Genomic DNA, 19,102 nt, shown 5'->3' with positions numbered 1-19,102 from the left:
CTATCTCAGTTGGGCTGTCTAAGGGAGGTGGTAATCAGGGGCAAGGTTACTGACAGGCCATTTTGACTTTGGGGGTTTGGTGTGAAATGGGTGTCATTAATTCAGCCAGCCATTATGCACCTCTCCTGACATTTCATCACCATTGAATTCAATGAAACTATTGCCGGAGGTCAAAATTACCCCTATAGATCTTTGTGTGTCAGATGGTTTTGTTATGGCGCAGCTGATGGTAAATGCTGAGTTGCTCAAATCCCAAAGAGAAACTTGAAATAACTGCCACAACTTGATTTGCAATTTGTATACATTTCGAGGTTCATGCCTTGAATTCAGTAGTAAAAAGACCATCAAGTCTTATAGCTTTTTACAAAACTAGATTAAACATTAACAAGAAAAATTATTTTGAAACACATACATATGTTTACAAATTACTACTGTAATAACTTCTAAATCCCCTACTTAATCTAAATCCCAATTATACTTTCATTAAGGCAACAATAAGACACATAGCTTTTAAAAGACCCAGGCAAAGAAACATGACACCCTGAACAAGTCAAATTCAAGGTGAGTTTTCTTCATTTCAGTTCTTTGAAGACAGCAGCTTGAGGCATAGATGCTGAAGGCTTTTCACACACTTGTAAGATCTTAAAATGCCTACCCTTATACACAGCCTTCGCTCCTTTATACATATTTTCCCCTTTGAATGCAAATTCCCATTGTTTCACTATGAATTTGGACTTTATCTTTCTGATAATAAAAATCTCTCATAGCACTAAGTGTTACCAGTAACCTTTGGGAAAAATAAACACACTGTTTCTAAACTTCACCTGGATAGGTGATACATTTCACCCCTCCTTTGAAAACAATCAAGTCTGGTTTATTTACAAATGGAAATATCCCTTTACACCTTACATTCTAAACCTCTCCCATGTTTACCATGTTTGCATCAAAGCCTTTAGACCAGCTGTCTTTAATCCAATTACATCTCACACACACACACACACACACACATACACACAGACGTATAGACACAGATACTACTATTTTACAATAAACTCCAATAACATTATTATATCTTCCTGACAGTTTAGATCAAAGCCCCCATGGATTAATGCAATTCCTCCTCTTGGCAGTTTTAACAAAAAAGTTGGAGTGAATATTCAGTAGAGTTATTGACAGAATCTACAGAATCCCAGATTGGCCTGTTGTTAAATTCCTTGCCCAACAATAGGATATGAAACAAACATTACTGCAGCAATAAAACAACCTTGATTCAGGAGTAGTTTTAAAAATTTAAAGTTAAACCCATAATTACAAAATCAGTATGAAAATCATGCTAAATATAGTAATTCTGGAGCTGTATTTTTCATCAAGTCTTTAGTTCTTTGGATTATCTCCTTTTCCTCCATTTCTCTCTTAGTTTTGCCACTGTAACAGTAGCTGTAACAAGATTTATTTTAACATTTCCATGACTCTATGCACCTCTAGGGCTATGAAGGAAGTGAATTATTAACCTGTGTCACCCATGGGAGATGTGCAGGAAGTGACTCATTCTGTCCTAGTAAGGTCTGGTGACTTGGTTCCATTAACCCAGATAGTACTGAAAGAGTAAACTTCTAGGAAGTTTTGTTATCCCATTGTTTCACAGGGCAAGTTCAGAAAATGTTTTGGGAGAGGGGCACTATTTTGTAGGCAACCAATGAAGTACATTGTAGCTTAAGTCTAGAATTTCTAGATTTACTAGCACTGTTGCTGCAGCTGAGGTTACCAAAATATTTTGTCCTTTCTTGTTCTTCAAATTAAAGTTTTTGCCACTTTGTGACAAAGACGCTTTGTAAACTACATTCAAAGGATAAAAAGCTCTCACTGAAATTTGGATCATATTGTAGCCTGTTGTCTCTGGTCAATACTTTCTGTAATTTGAGCCAGAAATGGGGTTCTGCGCGTGGATTGTGGGGCCACCTTAAGACAGAGGCCTTGCACAACCTCTTGCGCAGCTGCAGATACTTTGACTTCCTCAAACATTGATCCAAAAAGACCAAGACAATGACGTCCACCTTCTCATCCAATAGCCGCTGATGTGCAATAATGAAGGCCTGCCTTAATTGTTCGCTTACAAAGTAAGAGCTTGTCAGTACAAAGATTGTTTTTCTACTTTGGTAGATAGCGTCATATAAGTTCTGTAATGATGACATGCCAGGAATCCAATCTCTCTCTTCAAGGCAAAGCTTGGAACTGTATGGTCCTTTCTTCTCCATATTGACCACAAGCTCGTGATAGACCCAATCAGCTACTGCTTTGCATGTGGTGTCGAAAACTATAAATGCGTCATACTGTAGACTTCCTGAGTCCTTCGTCGCACTGCCTTTTAATTTGGCAGCACAGAGATAGAAGGTGTACCAAAAATCCCAACCAAACAACTTATTTAATATTGGTAGGACTGTGAGAATTGTTGTTGCCAGAAAAGACAAGGCAAAGCTTACACTTCCGTAAACCTTCTGGCAGGAAAGGGGATCTGTTGAAAGGATGCTCTTTCCCTCTTCCGACTCTGGAAACTCACATTTCCAACTCGTGGTGAGTTGTGGCAATGATATATTGGTGTCTGCGATGAAGTGGATAAACCAGTCAGCGTCACAGGTGCAGCTAAAGGGGTTGTTGCCCAGAGCTAACTTTTGCAAATTTCCCAGTAACTGTGAGGGAAAACTGTTTTCATGCAATATTTTAATATAATTGTAGCTTAAGTCAAGGTAACGCATCGCTTTGGCTATAGAGAAAAACTCACTGTGGAGTTCTGCTATCTTGTTGTGCCGCAAGATAAGTTTGAAAAATGTTTTGGGAAAGTGACACGGTGTTGTGGGTAAAGAGTGAAGCAAGTTATTGCTTAAGTCTAGAAGTTCTAGGTTTGGCAGCACGGTTAAATTATCCCAGTTGAAAAAGTCAATCTGGTTGTTGTGGATGTAAAGCTCTTTCAGGCTTGGCGGGAATTGAACCATTGCTTCCGCAGGCACTGTCTTCAGCATATTGTTCGAGATGTCCAGGAACATTAAGTTTTGAAGGTTGTAGAAAAATTTCAAGTACGTGTTTGTTCCACTTTCCCACATGGTGCTCAACATGTTCCCCGTAAAGTTTAACACATTCAAAGAACTGCTGCGTAGCTCACTCGACACCCGTTTCGCTATTTTGTTATGTGCTAGACTCAAGCTTCCAAGAGAAGTGAGGTTTGTGATGAAATTGAAACTATGTCCCATACCTTTCATCTCAAAAGTGTAGCTATTGTAACTGAGATCTAATACCTCAAGCATTGGGATCTCAGAAAATGCTGTGTCATAGTAAAAATCAATTCGATTGTGAGCGAGGTTCAAATATTTCAGTTTTTTCAATCTGTTGAACTGTGAGCCATTTAGAGCCTGTGTCAAATAATTGCTAGACATCAATAGACATTCAATGTCTTCTAGCCCCTCAAAAGCTTCTGGTTTAATATCTGCAATGTTATTGGATGATAAGTCAAAGGTCTTTCCAAAAGAGGAACATTTTTGAAAAGAAAAGGCCTCAGAAGCCTTAACTTCAGGCTCGGCCATCTCGATATTCTCACATTTATCTCTTCTTTCAGGGAATCGCCTCTGTTGATAGTTGCCGGGGTCCGTGTTAATTCTGTCATTTTCACCACCAAAGTGGTTGGAATTCTGTAGTGAAAAAGACACTTTGTTTTCAGACAGCCCAATATATTTCATTGTCTTCATGTTTTCGAAGAGTTTCAAGTCAACCTCCTGTATAAAATTCATGCGGAAGCTTACAGACGTAAGATTGGGAAGTTTGAGTAAAGGGTGTATGCCATCTTTATCTAACTTGCTGAAGAAGTATCCATCAATCTGAAATTTTCTCAAGGATGTCAGATGCGCAAAAGAAGGAGGTAGGAGCAGACTATCAAATGTTCTGAGCGGCTCATAGTTATACATTAAGTTGAGAACCTCAAGCTTGTGCAAGTTTGCAAAAAATGTGGCTTTTTGAATTTCAAGGGCAAGAAGGTTGTCTGATAGATCAAGTCGGGTTAAATTTCCTAGAGGTTGGAATAACCGGTCATCTAGGCACCTAAGAGAGTTGCCTCTGAGGACTAGCTCCTTCAGATTTCTAAGGTGGAGGAAGGCATCAGGGGACAGCTCAATAGGCTTGTTGTCTTTGCAAGGAAAACAGGGTTGGGCTGCATGATCACATCTTTGGCAGTTCCATGCCAGAAGAAGACATTCCAAATGAATGAGATTTTTAAAGTTGTCTGATGAAATGTGTGAGATTTTGTTCTCACAGAGGCTCAGCTTTGTCAAAGACTGTGGAAGACCACTGGGCACCGCCGTCATGTTATTGGCGTTCAGCTCTAGAATGCGCAGCCTGTGCATGTTCTTAAAGGTGCCCTCTGCAATGGTGAATGAGCTGTTACATGGATTTCGGTAATAACAGTTCTCGCTAACATTCAGAACTTCCAGGTTTACCAGCTTGGAGACATTGCTAAATTGCAGGTTGATTATATTGTTGAGCACCAAGTTCAAGACTCTAAGGTTTGCAGGCAATGGTGGGATTCTCGTTAGACTGTTTCCTGTAAGGTCGATTTTTTTTAACCTGTGAAGGTGAAGGAAGGCCTCAGATTTGATGGTTAATTTGCATTCTTGACCAGGTGAGCGGAGTTTCCCAGGGCAGCAGTTGGAACTCAGGTCAATTGTCTCAAGGTTTGGGATACCAGAGAAATCTTGGTTCTTGATCTCTTGAAGCAAATTTAAATTCAGCAGCAAGGTGGTTGCATTTTCCGATCTGATTCTTGGCACTGACGTTAAACCCCTGTTGCTACAGTCAAACGTTCTGGACAATGGAAGACTATCACAAGGCAGGTAAATTGGAAAGCGACACCAAGCAAGGATGCAATTGAATAGGACAAGCAGTATTTCTCTCAGGCAATTCTTGCAAATATCCTGTCAGAAAGCAAAATGAAAATTATATATCTTTTTCATCCTTTATCTAATAGAAACACAGAAACATAGAAAATAGAAGCAGGAGTGGGTCATTCGGCCCTTTGAGCCTGCTCCACCATTCAATATGATCATGGCTGATCCTCTATCTCAACGCCATACTCCCAGTCTCTCCCCATACCCCATGATGCATTTAGAGGAAACCCCAACGTCACTCCGGTCCATTTAAATATTCAGGAAGGTGGGCGGACAGTGAAATCAGCTGTCCACCCGCCGACCTGTCAATGGCCAATTGAGGCCATTGACAGGATAATTAAGCTTGTTAAATGCCTCGCCCATCCAACCTTAAAGCTGGTGGGCAGGCCAGGAGCCCCAGCAGGCTTCTGGTAATATATGAAACCTCATCCACTGGCGGGATGAGGTTTCATGTCCGTTTTTAAAACACCAATAAAGTTTATGTGCTTCTTATTAACATGTCCCATCTCGTGTGACATTGTCACATGAGGGGGAACATGTTAATAATTTTAATATGTTTCTATTTTTAAAGATTTTTATACTGTCAGTATTCTCCCTGAGACAGCACTTAGCCTCAGGGAGATGTGCGCTTCATCGTGCGCATGTGCGAAAGAGCGCACTTTGACAGATGGGGAATCCCTCCACCCACCCCCCTGCACAGGAAGCGCATAGCACTTCCTGTTGAGCAGGCTGCTGGGTGGGCCTTAATTGGGCCCGCCCGCTCAAAATGGCGGCGGGGCCCATTTCAGCGGTGGAGATTGGCTGCCTGCCCGCCCATTAAGGTAAAAATTCTGGCCAATACTCCACGGGCAGAATTTAGCCCTTGTCGGGTGGGCTTGGTGGGGGTGGGAGGGGGGCGGACTGGAAGCTGACCACCGCCCATGATCGGTATCGGGCAGCGATTTCATGTTAGCTGGCCAGTTAAGGCCTGCCCCAATGTGGAACGCGAGTCAGCGCAGCCTGTGTGGGCAGGGTGGGGGAGTGCGAGAGTGAACTTTGTGCATGCGGGCGAGTGCGTACTTGTGAATCTCCCTGAGGCACAGAGGTGCCTCAGGGTGATGGAGGGTTTTCAGAAAAATAAGTAAAGGCACATAACATGTTACAAAACATGTCCCCTCCCCTGACTGTGTCACATGAGCAGGGACATGTCATTATTTAAATTTTAAAATTTTAATTGTATTTTTATTTGCTGTTGAAAACCTCATCCCGCCCGTGGATGTGGTTTTCCAAAAAGTGCAAAGGCCGCTTGGCCTTTTCGCCTGCCCCGCCTATCATAAGGTTGGATGGACGGGCGGTGAAAAATGTAATTTAGTTATGACTTTAATGGCTTTAACAGGCCTTTTGATTATCGGCGGGCGCGCTGCTGATTTCTCTGTGTGCCTGCCGGCCGAAATATCGCACGATTGGACGTTGGCGTTGGGATGCTCGCCCGACGTCAGCCCGCGTCAATTCACGCTCAAGCGGGTTAGGCGTGCGCCTGCCCACTGAGGTGAAAATTCTGCCCCGGGTGTGGTCTCGCCAAGGCCCTGTATAGCTGCAGCAAGACACCCTTGCTCCTGTACTCAAACAGCATTTCTGTGTAGCTTGCTTCCTTCTGTCAATCATAAATGGATAGTACATTTAACTTTGAATCAGAAGATTGTGGGTTCAAGTCCCATTCAAGGGTTTTGAGCAGCTAATGGCAGCATTACATTGCAGTGCAGTGCCCTGGGAGTGCTACGCTATTTAAGGTGTTGCCTTTCAGTTGAGACATTAAACCGAAGAAGCACAGGGGAGTTATACCTGGTGTCCTGGACAATATATATTTCTCATCCAACATCACTTAAAAAAACAGATCGCAGAATGATGGATCATCTGCCCAGTGAAAGGGTATAGGATAAATCTGCGAAGATTAATTGGTTGGTGTTTTGCAAATGATGGAAGTGCGTCTTGCAACACCATTGCTGTTACTTGCAGCCTGTACGAAAGGGATTCCTATTTGACCCTGCTTTCAATAATGCTACGCGTGCTGGAGGAGCCATTCAGGGGCCTGGATAGATCATTGAGCACTCCAGAGGTAAAGATAAGGGAACAGAAAAATAAACCCATTATCCGGCTATGACTGAACAGATAAGGATGGAACCATACAAGTCCAGTCCCACCCAGCTGGTTGAGGGTGGGGAGGTGTTTAAGGAGGACGGTGTGGTTAAAACGTGTCTAATCTACTACATCTAGCTGTTTGGGCAGGATTATTATGAATAGTACTACCTGCCATAGATCTGAAATATGAGGGGATGCATTTTAGGAAGAAGAATAAAATGCTGGTACTGTACATTAAAACTTAAAAAGAGTTAGACGGGCAGAGAGACTTTGGGGGTTTAGAGACCTCCACTTATCACCCACACCCCTCCACTCTTGAATGACCAAACTCTAATTGTAAATTTAGGCCCCCTTATTCTGGACACCTGTACCAATGGAAATCTGTGGCCGCTTTCTGTTTCCTAAGGGGGTGGTTTGTTCCTGCAGTGGTTAACTCTGTGTTAAGCATCACCTGGATGTGGCTCAGGAGCTGCGCTCTGGCATGGCAGTCTCTGCCGCATTTGCTGCAGAGGAATACTCTGGGCTGAGAAGGTGCATGATTTGCTGGCCTCTGTTTTCTCTGGGCCCCCTTCTCGGCCAGCTGAGCTTTTCATTCCTGCTTGCCTCTTCCCGTACCCTTCCAAACGGTCAGCCCCCAGAGGCCACAGCTGTCAGCGACTTCTGTCTCCCAAAAGGAAATACTTTCTCCCTATGTAGATCTATGCTTTTGTCATTTAAAAATAAATGTTTCCCTCCTGTACTTTCAATGTCAACACTGTAGCATTGTCCATGGCATGTTGTAATACATAGGACAGATTGGAGATGGAGAAGTAAACTTGCATATGTTATGGTGCAGCCCATTGAGACAGAATAGAGTGACAGGAGTGAAGGACAGGACCACCTAAAGCTGTACGGAATGGAAAACTGGCTAGTTCAGCACCACCCTGGTACATCTGTCAGGGCTCGGTCATAAATCTGAACAAGACAGAGACCTTACTCTAAATAGGAAGAAGGGAAGGGGGTGCGGGGAGAATGTAAAGTAAAATAATAAATATATGAACTTATTTCATTTAATAATTTTGGTTTTGATTTTTTGAAGCTAAGTCAAAGCTAGAAAGTCATTTTTCCCATTTTGTCTGCAAGTGGAACTTTGCAGAGCAGTGGAAAATAAGTTTATAATTGTACTTGACCCCAACTGGAGGAGGAGCTACTGTCATCATGAAATCTTAAATGCACTTACCATCTTATTCAGTATCCTTCATAAATGCAAAACTGTCAACCATGAAAGTTCTCCAGTTCTAATTCCATAGTTACCGAAATTGCTGTGCTGCTTCTGAACTCGATGTGATTATTTGATCGGGTGAGATTGAACGCTGTATTTCCTTCACTGAGTACAGATCAAACTGTAGCTTGTTTCTGCAGTTTCATTTCTCCTTTGCTTTTGAAATAGTCATGAAATTGTCGGTAACTCCTTGTGTCACAGCAGTTCCTTTTTAACGATGGCAGCTGACCTCCTGAGGCATTGCTCGCCCAGAATGAGAAAACAGCTCGCTGGAATGGCTGGAACAGGTGCCAATCGGGAACCGGGACCAGTTGGCAACAGTTGATCCAGGTTGCCACCAGTTGCATCTTTTTTCCATTTGACACTGATTGTCGCCAACTCAGCTCAATTTATGCATGGGAAATATAGTGAACCCACCTAATACTTTCATACGGGAATACCTTGCTATTCAGCTTGATGATGTGTGCTCAATTGTGAAAAACTAGTGAATTAACTGAAAGAGATATTGACTGTAGCTGTAAGTTTCAAACTTTCAAACTCGACTCTTGACTCCCCAAAGCCTGTCCACCATCTAGAAGGCACAAGTCAGGAGTGTGATGAAATACTCCCCACTTGCCTGGATGAGTGCAGCTCCAACAACACTCAAGAAGCTTAACACCATCCAGCCCATTCACCAGCTTAAACATTCACTTCCCCTACCGCTGGTAAAAAATGGCTGCAGTGTGTACCATCTACAAGATGCACCGCAGCAACTCACAAAGGCTCCTTCAACAGCACCTTCCAAATCCGTGACTTCTACCACCTAGAAGGACAAGGGCAGCAGATGCATGGGAACATCACATCTGCAAGTTCCCCTCCAAGCTGCTCACCATCTTGACTTGGAAATATATTTCCATTCCTTTCCATTCCCTTCCTTCACTGTCGCTGGGTTAAAATCCTGGAACTCCCTCCCTAACAACACTGTGGGAGTACCTACACCACAGGGGTTCAAGAAGGCAGCTCACCACCACCTTCTCAAGGGCAATTAGGGATGGGCAATAAATGTTGGCCTAGCCGGTGACACCCGCACCCTGTGAACGATTAAATAAAAAATAACTTTTATTGGAAAGAACAGAGAGGCAAGAAAAGAAACAATTAAATTAAATGTTACATATATCAGATAAAATTTATTTACATATCTCATAAATATTGCACAAATAGTCATTTGGTAGTACAGAACTTGAGTATTGCTGAAAACAGATATGATATCGAAACTTTTCATCTTGTACATATCAGGACAATTCGCAAGTATACCAAATGTAAAGGGAATAACGATTTATACAGCATGAGAAGAGAGTGCTAATTGGTTGGCAGAGGCATTGCCATGAAGAATGCACCAGCCAGTTGGGCTCGTAGAATGGCTTATTTACGTGTGTTAGAAGCTACATATATTAATACACAGGGCCCTGTCCTTTGCAAACAGAAAGAACATGTACGTACATTGTGCCTCTTTCAACCAAACAAATTAGGTGATAGCCATTCTCTGGTTCATTCTCCAGGGAAACGCCTTGACCAATCAGAATCAACCTGCCAGTTTGAATTTAAATATTACACACTCAAATTACACCACTTTACAAAAATTACACATTTTCTGCCATGTTCATCTCGATCTTGGAATCTTTGCTTTTAAACAAAGGGAGAGAGAGGGGACTTGGTGTGAGAGAGAATCAACATGGGGAGAGAAAGAGAAAAGCACATTCAAAATAAAAGACTACCTGTTACCTGACAGAATTTTGAAGTTGTTAACAAGTATAAGAATTTATGCATCCAGCAACCAAGCTTTGGATAAAACAGAAGCACAAAATTCGAGGCACTTTGACATCTTTTGTTCTGGAGCACAATTATTGGGAGTCAAATGGTAGTGTTTGGGGTGAGAGGGCCAGATATTGGGTTGGACTTGATTTAGGCCACTGCTGTACATCCCAGGGTCAATTAGAGGCCAATTACTCTCTGAAGTTTTGTAGGTTGGCAGATCCATGGCTCCCACTCTTGGGCATGAGGCAGAACATCTTATGAGAAACTACAGCAGGAAAGGAGTGGCTTGTGCTTTCCATGCATCCTTAACACCCAAAATGTTTACTGATGACCTCCTGTAACACTGCCATGTGGAATGAGAGCGGGAAACCTTTTTGTGAGGAAGTGGATCTGCCGACGATGGGTGAGACGATACAGTTTGTGGGTGACAATTTAATTTGGAAAGGGGCAGGAGAGCGATTAAGTGACTTTTGGAAGGGAGGAGATGTGTTTTATTGCAAGAATTAGGAAGAATATATTGAAAATTTTTGAGCTCTGGCTGCTACTTGAAGTATAGTAGAGTATGGCAAGGGATAACTTGTGAGATATTAATGGGTGGTTCAAATAATGGGGGGGAGTGAATGTTTGGGGTGGTTTGAGAAGTGAGGTGTTGGGCTGGTGACTAGAAAAAAGCAGGGGGAAAATGCAAGTTCGAAAAAAAAAAGACGTGCAGAAATTGAGAAAAAAAGGGAACAGGCTTTAAGTTGATTGTGGGGGGAGTGGAAAAAGTAGGGGGAAATTGCTGCAAACTAGGCCAGGAAGGAAAAAGTAATAAACAGCCCTTTAAAAAGGCACAAGGCTTAAAGAAAGACCGAGGACAAAGGTACTTTACAGAAAGAAAGACTTGCATTTATATATGGCCTTTCATAACTTCAATTAAGTGCTGTACATCATTACACAGTGCCTTATAACCATCTAAATATAGTCATTGTTATATAGGGAATACAGCAGCCAATTTGCGCAGCTCAAGGTCTCACGACCAGCAGTATGATAATGATCAGATAAACTCCCTTTTTTTTTTGCCATGTTGGCTGTGGGATAAATATTGGCCAGGCCTGGTGGGGAGTTCTTCTGCACTTCTTCAAAACGGTGCCAAGGGATCCTTCACATCCATTTGAGAGGACAGAGAGTTTAACATTTCACTCCAAAAGCAGCACCCTCTACAATGGAGTGTTCACTTAGACTTATACTTGGCTGGCCAGGAGTCGGAATTGAAACCACAACTTTGTGCTTTGAAGGCATACATGCTATCAATTGAGTCATGGCTGACATGACAAGCTAGGAATAGTTGAGGACACTAAAAAAGGGGGAGATAATGCATGCCAAAAACATTTGTGCCTATGAGTAAGATGAGCTCCCAGATCAGTAAAGAGGACAACTTGTAGAGGTGGAGTGATAGGCAGATTGGAACACAATCATGTGGCTGGTGGGTAATTCAAATTCTTGCAATGTGCACTTTGTCTAGTTATGGTGCAGTCGATTTTTTTTTTTGGCTGCTTTTAGCCTACAGTTGACCTTTATTTATTGCTGCACTGTGCAGACACAAGGGTTTCAAGGCTGGCTTCACATTTTATGTCCAATACTTGTGTAAACAAGACACTGAGCCGCAAGGTGTCTGTGGGCTGCTTCCTCAAAATGTGTTTTTATTTGGGTGTTGTGTATTCTGAGATTCAGAGCTATCATAGGTAGAGTGTGGTGTCGCATTTTAACATAACAACCATGGTGGACAAAATTTACAGCGGATAATCTGTCAGGAACCCCCCCACAAGAGATGCAATCGTGTGCCTTAAATCGGATACATGTGTTTTGGCTGAGGTTCTTCTTATTGCAACAAGTTGTTTAGCATCGTAAAAATGTTTTTATCTGTGGCTCAGCCCAGCACTTGAAGAGCTCTACTTTTTAAGGGAACATATTATTATTGTCAAGGAATCGATTTTTTTTTGTCTCTTTGTGTTTTGGAAGCTAGTACTTGCAGAGGTTGTAACATTCAGGGTACAGGATCTTCCAATACAGGATGTTCCAATACTTGTTACATTTGCTCCTTTCGCGTAACAATGGTGGGACCCTCTTGGAGTGTTTTGATAGGTCACCCAGATCAATGAAGAGCAGTTCAAGGGTCAGTCAGCAGGAGAAGTGCTGCTATTAGCTCTGTGGAGCTGGGATGGCAGGTTCCAAGCAACGAGGTCTTGGGAGAAGGCCTGGAGAGCTGAAAAGGCAGTGAAAAATTGGTGATTCCGTGCTTTGGGTTGTTGCTGCAAAGGCAATCCTTTGGAGCAGTGGTATTCTGCTCGGCATGGCTGAAGAGCTGTAGTTGTGCCTGTGAGTTGGTACTGGAGTGCGCACGTGAGAATCCAGGGGAACGGAATCTCAGGAGACGAGGTTGAAACCTTGGGAAGTGACAGTTGTTGAAGCAGTTCGACTCAGAGCGACTTTTTGGAGGGAATTATGAGGCTAGATCTTTGAAAGGGAAGAGTGAAGACGTGCAACCCCTCATAAGGGAGACAGGGTTTAAAGGAGATTGTGTAACTCACAATGAACACTGATGTCTGGGTGAGTTGCTGAGAAATCTGTGGGATCTGTGGTAGAGAGAGGGGGAGGGGGGAGGGGGGAGAGAGAGGGGGAGGAGGGGAGGGGAGGAGAGAGGGAGAGAGACGGGGGGGAGAGAGAGAGGGGTGAGAGGAAAGGAGGGTGAGAGGAGAGGGAGTAGATCGCTTCTGTATGGGGGGAGAGGACTGCATCTGGATGTGGGGGGGAGAGGGTAGCTTCTGGATTGGGGGAGAGGGTCGCTTCTGTATGGAGGGAGAAGGTTGTTTCAGGATGTGGGGGGGAGAGGGTCGCTTCTGGATGAGGGGAGAGGGTTGCTTCTGGATGTGGGGGGGAGAGGGTCGCTTCTGGATGTGGGGGGAGAGGGTTGCTTCTGTATGGAGGGAGAAGGTTGCTTCTGGATGTGGGGGGAGAGGGTCGCTTCTGGATGTGGGGGGAGAGGGTCGCTTCTGGATTGGGGGAGAGGGTCGCTTCTGTATGGAGGAGAGAGGGTTGCTTCTGGATGTGGGGGAGAGAGGGTCGCTTCTGGATGGGGGAGAGAGGGTCGCTTCTGTATGGAGGGAGAAGGTTGCTTCTGGATGTGGGGGGAGAGGGTCGCTTCTGTATGGGGGAGAGAGGGTCGCTTCTGTATGGAGGGAGAAGGTTGCTTCTGGATGTGGGGGGAGAGGGTCGCTTCTGGATGTGGGGGGGAGAGGGTTGCTTCTGGATGTGGGGGGGAGAGGGTCGCTTCTGGATTGGGGGAGAGGGTCGCTTCTGTATGGGGGAGAGGGTTGCTTCTGGATGTTGGGGGAGAGGGTTGCTTCTGGATGGGGGAAGTCGCTTCTGGATGTGGGGGGGAGAGGGTTGCTTCTGTATGGGGGAGAGAGGGTCGCTTCTGTATGGAGGGAGAAGGTTGCTTCTGGATGTGGGGGGAGAGGGTCGCTTCTGGATGTGGGGGGAGAGGGTCGCTTCTGGATGTGGGGGGAGAGGGTTGCTTCTGTATGGAGGGAGAAGGTTGCTTCTGGATGTGGGGGGAGAGGGTCGCTTCTGGATGTGGGGGGAGAGGGTCGCTTCTGTATGGAGGAGAGAGGGTTGCTTCTGGATGTGGGGGAGAGAGGGTTGCTTCTGTATGGGGGAGAGAGGGTCGCTTCTGTATGGAGGGAGAAGGTTGCTTCTGGATGTGGGGGGAGAGGGTCGCTTCTGGATGTGGGGGGAGAGGGTCGCTTCTGGATTGGGGGAGAGGGTCGCTTCTGTATGGGGGAGAGAGGGTTGCTTCTGGATGTGGGGGGGAGAGGGTCGCTTCTGTATGGGGGAGAGAGGGTCGCTTCTGTATGGAGGGAGAAGGTTGCTTCTGGATGTGGGGGGAGAGGGTCGCTTCTGGATGTGGGGGGGAGAGGGTTGCTTCTGGATGTGGGGGGGAGAGGGTCGCTTCTGGATTGGGGGAGAGGGTCGCTTCTGTATGGGGGAGAGGGTTGCTTCTGGATGTTGGGGGAGAGGGTTGCTTCTGGATGGGGGAAGTCGCTTCTGGATGTGGGGGGGAGAGGGTCGCTTCTGTATGGGGGAGAGGGTCGCTTCTGTATGGAGGGAGAAGGTTGCTTCTGGATGTGGGGGGGAGAGGGTAGCTTCTGTATGGGGGAGAGGGTCGCTTCTGTATGGAGGGAGAAGGTTGCTTCTGGATGTGGGGGGGAGCGGGTCGCTTCTGTATGGAGGGAGAGGGTTGCTTCTGGATGTGGGGGGGAGAGGGTCGCTTCAGGATGTGGGGGGGAGAGGGTAGCTTCTGTATGGGGGAGAGAGGGTTGCTTCTGGATGTGGGGGGGAGAGGGTCGCTTCAGGATGTGGGGGGGAGAGGGTAGCTTCTGTATGGGGGAGAGGGCCGCTTCTGGATTGGGGGAGAGGGTCGCTTCTATATGGGGGAGAGGGTCGCTTCTGTATGGGGGAGAGGGTCGCTTCTGTATGGAGGGAGAAGGTTGCTTCTGGATGTTGGGGGGAGAGGGTCGCTTCTGTATGGAGGGAGAAGGTTGCTTCTGTATGGGGGAGAGAGGGTTGCTTCTGGATGTGGGGGGGAGAGGGTCGCTTCTGTATGGAGGGAGAAGGTTGCTTCTGGATGTGGGGGGGAGAGGGTCGCTTCTGTATGGAGGGAGAAGGTTGCTTCTGTATGGGGGAGAGAGGGTTGCTTCTGGATGTGGGGGGGAGAGGGTCGCTTCTGTATGGGGGAGAGGGTCGCTTCTGTATGGGGGAGAGGGTCGCTTCTGGATGTGGGGGGGAGAGGGTAGCTTCTGGATGTGGGGGGGAGAGGGTCGCTTCTGTATGGAGGGAGAAGGTTGCTTCTGTATGGGGGAGAGAGGGTTGCTTCTGGATGTGGGGGGGAGAGGGTCGCTTCTGTATGGAGGGAGAAGGTTGCTTCTGGATGTGGGGGGGAGAGGGTCGCTTCTGTATGGAGGGAGAAGGTTGCTTCTGTATGGGGGAGAGAGGGTTGCTTCTGGATGTGGGGGGGAGAGGGTCGCTTCTGTATGGAGGGAGAAGGTTGCTTCTGGATGTGGGGGGGAGAGGGTCGCTTCTGTATGGAGGGAGAAGGTTGCTTCTGTATGGGGGAGAGAGGGTTGCTTCTGGATGTGGGGGGGAGAGGGTCGCTTCTGTATGGAGGGAGAAGGTTGCTTCTGGATGTGGGGGGGAGAGGGTCGCTTCTGTATGGAGGGAGAAGGTTGCTTCTGTATGGGGGAGAGAGGGTTGCTTCTGGATGTGGGGGGGAGAGGGTCGCTTCTGTATGGGGGAGAGGGTCGCTTCTGTATGGGGGAAGTCGCTTCTGGATGTGGGGGGGAGAGGGTCGCTTCTGGATGGGGGAGAGGGTTGCTTCTGGATGTGGGGGGGAGAGGGTCGCTTCTGTATGGGGGAGAGGGTCGCTTCTGTATGGAGGGAGAAGGTTGCTTCTGGATGTGGGGGGGAGAGGGTTGCTTCTGGATGTGGGGGGAGAGGGTCGCTTCTGGATGTGGGGGGGAGAGGGTTGCTTCTGGATGGGGGAGAGGGTTGCTTCTGGATGTGGGGGGGAGAGGGTCGCTTCTGTATGGAGGGAGAAGGTTGCTTCTGTATGGGGGAGAGAGGGTTGCTTCTGGATGTGGGGGGGAGAGGGTCGCTTCTGTATGGGGGAGAGGGTCGCTTCTGTATGGAGGGAGAAGGTTGCTTCTGGATGTGGGGGGGAGAGGGTCGCTTCTGTATGGGGGAGAGGGTCGCTTCTGTATGGAGGGAGAAGGTTGCTTCTGGATGTGGGGGGGAGAGGGTCGCTTCTGTATGGAGGGAGAGAGGGTTGCTTCTGTATGGAGGGAGAAGGTTGCTTCTGGATGTGGGGGGGAGAGGGTCGCTTCTGGATGTGGGGGGGAGAGGGTCGCTTCTGGATGTGGGGAGAGAGGGTTGCTTCTGTATGGAGGGAGAAGGTTGCTTCTGTATGGAGGGAGAAGGTTGCTTCTGTATGGAGGGAGAAGGTTGCTTCTGTATGGAGGGAGAAGGTTGCTTCTGTATGGAGGGAGAAGGTTGCTTCTGTATGGAGGGAAAAGGTTGCTTCTGTATGGAGGGAGAAGGTTGCTTCTGTATGGAGGGAGAAGGTTGCTTCTGTATGGAGGGAGAAGGTCGCTTCTGGATGTGGGGGGGAGAGGGTCGCTTCTGGATGTGGGGAGAGAGGGTTGCTTCTGGATGTGGGGGGGAGAGGGTCGCTTCTGTATGGGGGAGAGGGTCGCTTCTGTATGGAGGGAGAAGGTTGCTTCTGTATGGGGGAGAGAGGGTTGCTTCTGGATGTGGGGGGGAGAGGGTCGCTTCTGTATGGAGGGAGAAGGTTGCTTCTGTATGGGGGAGAGAGGGTTGCTTCTGGATGTGGGGGGGAGAGGGTCGCTTCTGTATGGAGGGAGAAGGTTGCTTCTGTATGGAGGGAGAAGGTTGCTTCTGGATGTGGGGGGGAGAGGGTCGCTTCTGGATGTGGGGGGGAGAGGGTCGCTTCTGGATGTGGGGGGAGAGGGTCGCTTCTGGATGTGGGGGTTGAGGATCCAGAAGGGAGGAGTGGAAAGTGATAATTGTACTGAACTATAGTTTAACAATAAAACAGTTGTGATTCACAGAATGTCTTCTGCTGCCTGATTTGGTAACTGGACATTCACCTATTAAATGTGTTGGGCCACAAGATGAAATGGATGGAGAAAGGGAACATGGGTTTGGAGACTTTTCACAAGTTGCTTCCACTTGTTATGAACAGAATTTCTCTGTTACTGATTGTGATCAGCATGTTTGTTTGTAAGAAGTGAGTGTTTGCTTTCCCTCAGCATGAGTGTCCCAATTAAATATTTCCAGCAGCAAGCTTTTATGTGAATTTAAAAATAACTCACACACACACATACACACACACATTGGGCAGGATTTCCACCCCCCCCCCCCCCCACCCCCCACCCCAATCGGGGGTGAAGTTGAAGTGTGGGCGCGCACAGGTGCACCTCCGATTGGTGCCCCCGATTGGGGGCATGGTGCCATTTTAAGTGAGTGGGCCAATTAAGGCCCGCCCAGTGTGACATCCGCACGGAAGCGCTACGCACTCCCTGTGCGAGCGGGAGTGGGGGGGCGAGTCCCTAAACCTGAGAGTGTGCTCTTTTGCGCTTGTGCACGATAAAGCGCACTCATCTCCCTGAGACTAAGTGCTGCCACAGGGAGATCGGCTCTACTGTCAAAAGTATTAAAAATAGAAAAATAAACATTCCCTGACATGTCCCACACTGTCACATGAGTTGGGACATGTCCATAATTTTTTAAAAAAACTTCAATTAAATCTTTAAAAATCTACATGAAACCTCATCCCGCCAGTGGATGAGGTTTCATGTTTTTTCTAATTCCCACCGGAGCTCCTGACCTTCCCGATAACCTTAAGGGCAGGTCCATTAATTGGTTTAATGACTCTGTCAGTGACCTCAATTGGCCATTGACAGGTCGGTGGGCGCACAGCTGATTTTGCTGTACCCCCGCCTACCTGAAAATTTAACTGGGGCGCGGTGATGTCAGTAGCTCTGCCCAACGTCACTGAGTGTCATTTTACGCATCGGCGAGCGGGCCCTGCCCCCTGCTCACTGACCGGAAAATCCTGCCCATTAGATACGATGGGGGTAATATACTGTTGCAGATTACAATGATCTCAGTCTCTGGTTTATGAGCCCATGTGGCAGGCCTGCAGTTTCTTGGATGGCTCCAATGCTTTAAAGTTGGAGTAAGGGTCTTGTAAGTGGAAGGATTCTCAGCAGGCTGCGAGGTTGTTTGTAACTCTTTCGAGTACAAACCCGTTTCCATCTGTTTCAGATGAAGTTACATTGTTTCATAGTTTGCCATTGTGAGATTTGAACTCTTGATAATCTTTTAAATGAAAACCAAATCAACAAAATTGGGATAAATCAGGCACAGCCCCTAATTCAGGTCAGCTGTAAAACCAAGGACAAAAATTTAAAGGAACCTTACAAACTTTAAATCAAAATGTGATTAAAGGGGTCAGCAAAACACCCCAGTCCCCGCGGTGCCTACCGAGCACGGAAGGCCTCGAGAGTGCCAGCAGACACCGCGTGCTCACTCTCCAGGGACATCCGGCAGCGAACGTAGCCGTGGAAGAGGGACAAACAATCGGGCGGGACTCCCCCGTCGATCGCCCGCTGCCTGGACCTGTTAATGGCCAACTTGGCCAGGCCCAGGAGCAGGTTCACAAGGAGGTCCTCCTCCTTCCCGACCCCCTTCCGCACCGGGTGCCCATAGATCAGGAGTGTGGGGCTGAAGTGCAAACAAAACATCAATAAAAGGTTTTTCAAATAACTAAAAAGGGAGTGCAGCCTACAACACCCTATGTATACATGGTCCACGGACTCCACAAGACCGCAAAAAGGGCACGTGTCCTGAGAGTCCGTGAACCTATGCATCCTCTTATTATAGGGGACTGCTGCATGCAACACCCTCCAACCCAGGTCCCCGATAGAAAGGGGGAGGACACCTCCGTAGAGGGCCTCCCATCGGGGGCCTCCACCGCCGGACGGCAACAAGGCACGCCAGGGCGTGTCCGGGCGACGGACAAGGGCGAGAAAATGGAAGGTGTGCAGCAGCAGTCCGTACAAAAAGCCCCTCTTTGCCGTGCCAAAAGGCACGGAGGGCATGACCCCGAGGTGGCTCATATTGCAGGGCACCAGCACCCGAGGGAGGGTTCGGTGCTTGGGGCCAATGTGGAATTCTGTCCGAACAGGGGAACGTTCAGACGGAAGACCACCGCGCACCTCGGCCACCTCAAGACCCAAAATAACATCGGGTCCGAGCACGACCGTTCTCAGGTCTTGGATGGCAGCAGCTGCGACCTGGGACACTCAGAGATGCGCGTCGCGCCAACTCCTGCGGGAGCATCCAGCCCAGTCCTCCACCACCCAGCACGTCCCCGATCCTG

General features: G+C 47.3%; 1 protein-coding gene across 1 annotated transcript; it reads right to left on the bottom strand.

Annotated features, from left to right (window-relative positions):
• Positions 1–773: 773 nt before the first annotated feature.
• Positions 774–8,409, bottom strand: LOC121279600 (toll-like receptor 7). The gene is made up of 2 exons (XM_041190751.1): positions 8,266–8,409; positions 774–4,955 (listed from the first exon to the last, which is right to left on the bottom strand). The coding sequence occupies exons 1-2, from the start codon at positions 8,266–8,268 to the stop codon at positions 1,797–1,799; spliced, it is 3,162 nt and encodes a 1,053-aa protein (XP_041046685.1). The 5' UTR covers positions 8,269–8,409; the 3' UTR covers positions 774–1,796.
• Positions 8,410–19,102: the final 10,693 nt, after the last annotated feature.

The sequence above is a fragment of the Carcharodon carcharias genome, chromosome 7, assembly GCF_017639515.1.
Source record: "Carcharodon carcharias isolate sCarCar2 chromosome 7, sCarCar2.pri, whole genome shotgun sequence".
Lineage (NCBI taxonomy): Eukaryota > Metazoa > Chordata > Chondrichthyes > Lamniformes > Lamnidae > Carcharodon > Carcharodon carcharias.
This window is presented reverse-complemented; position numbering and strand designations above follow the sequence as displayed.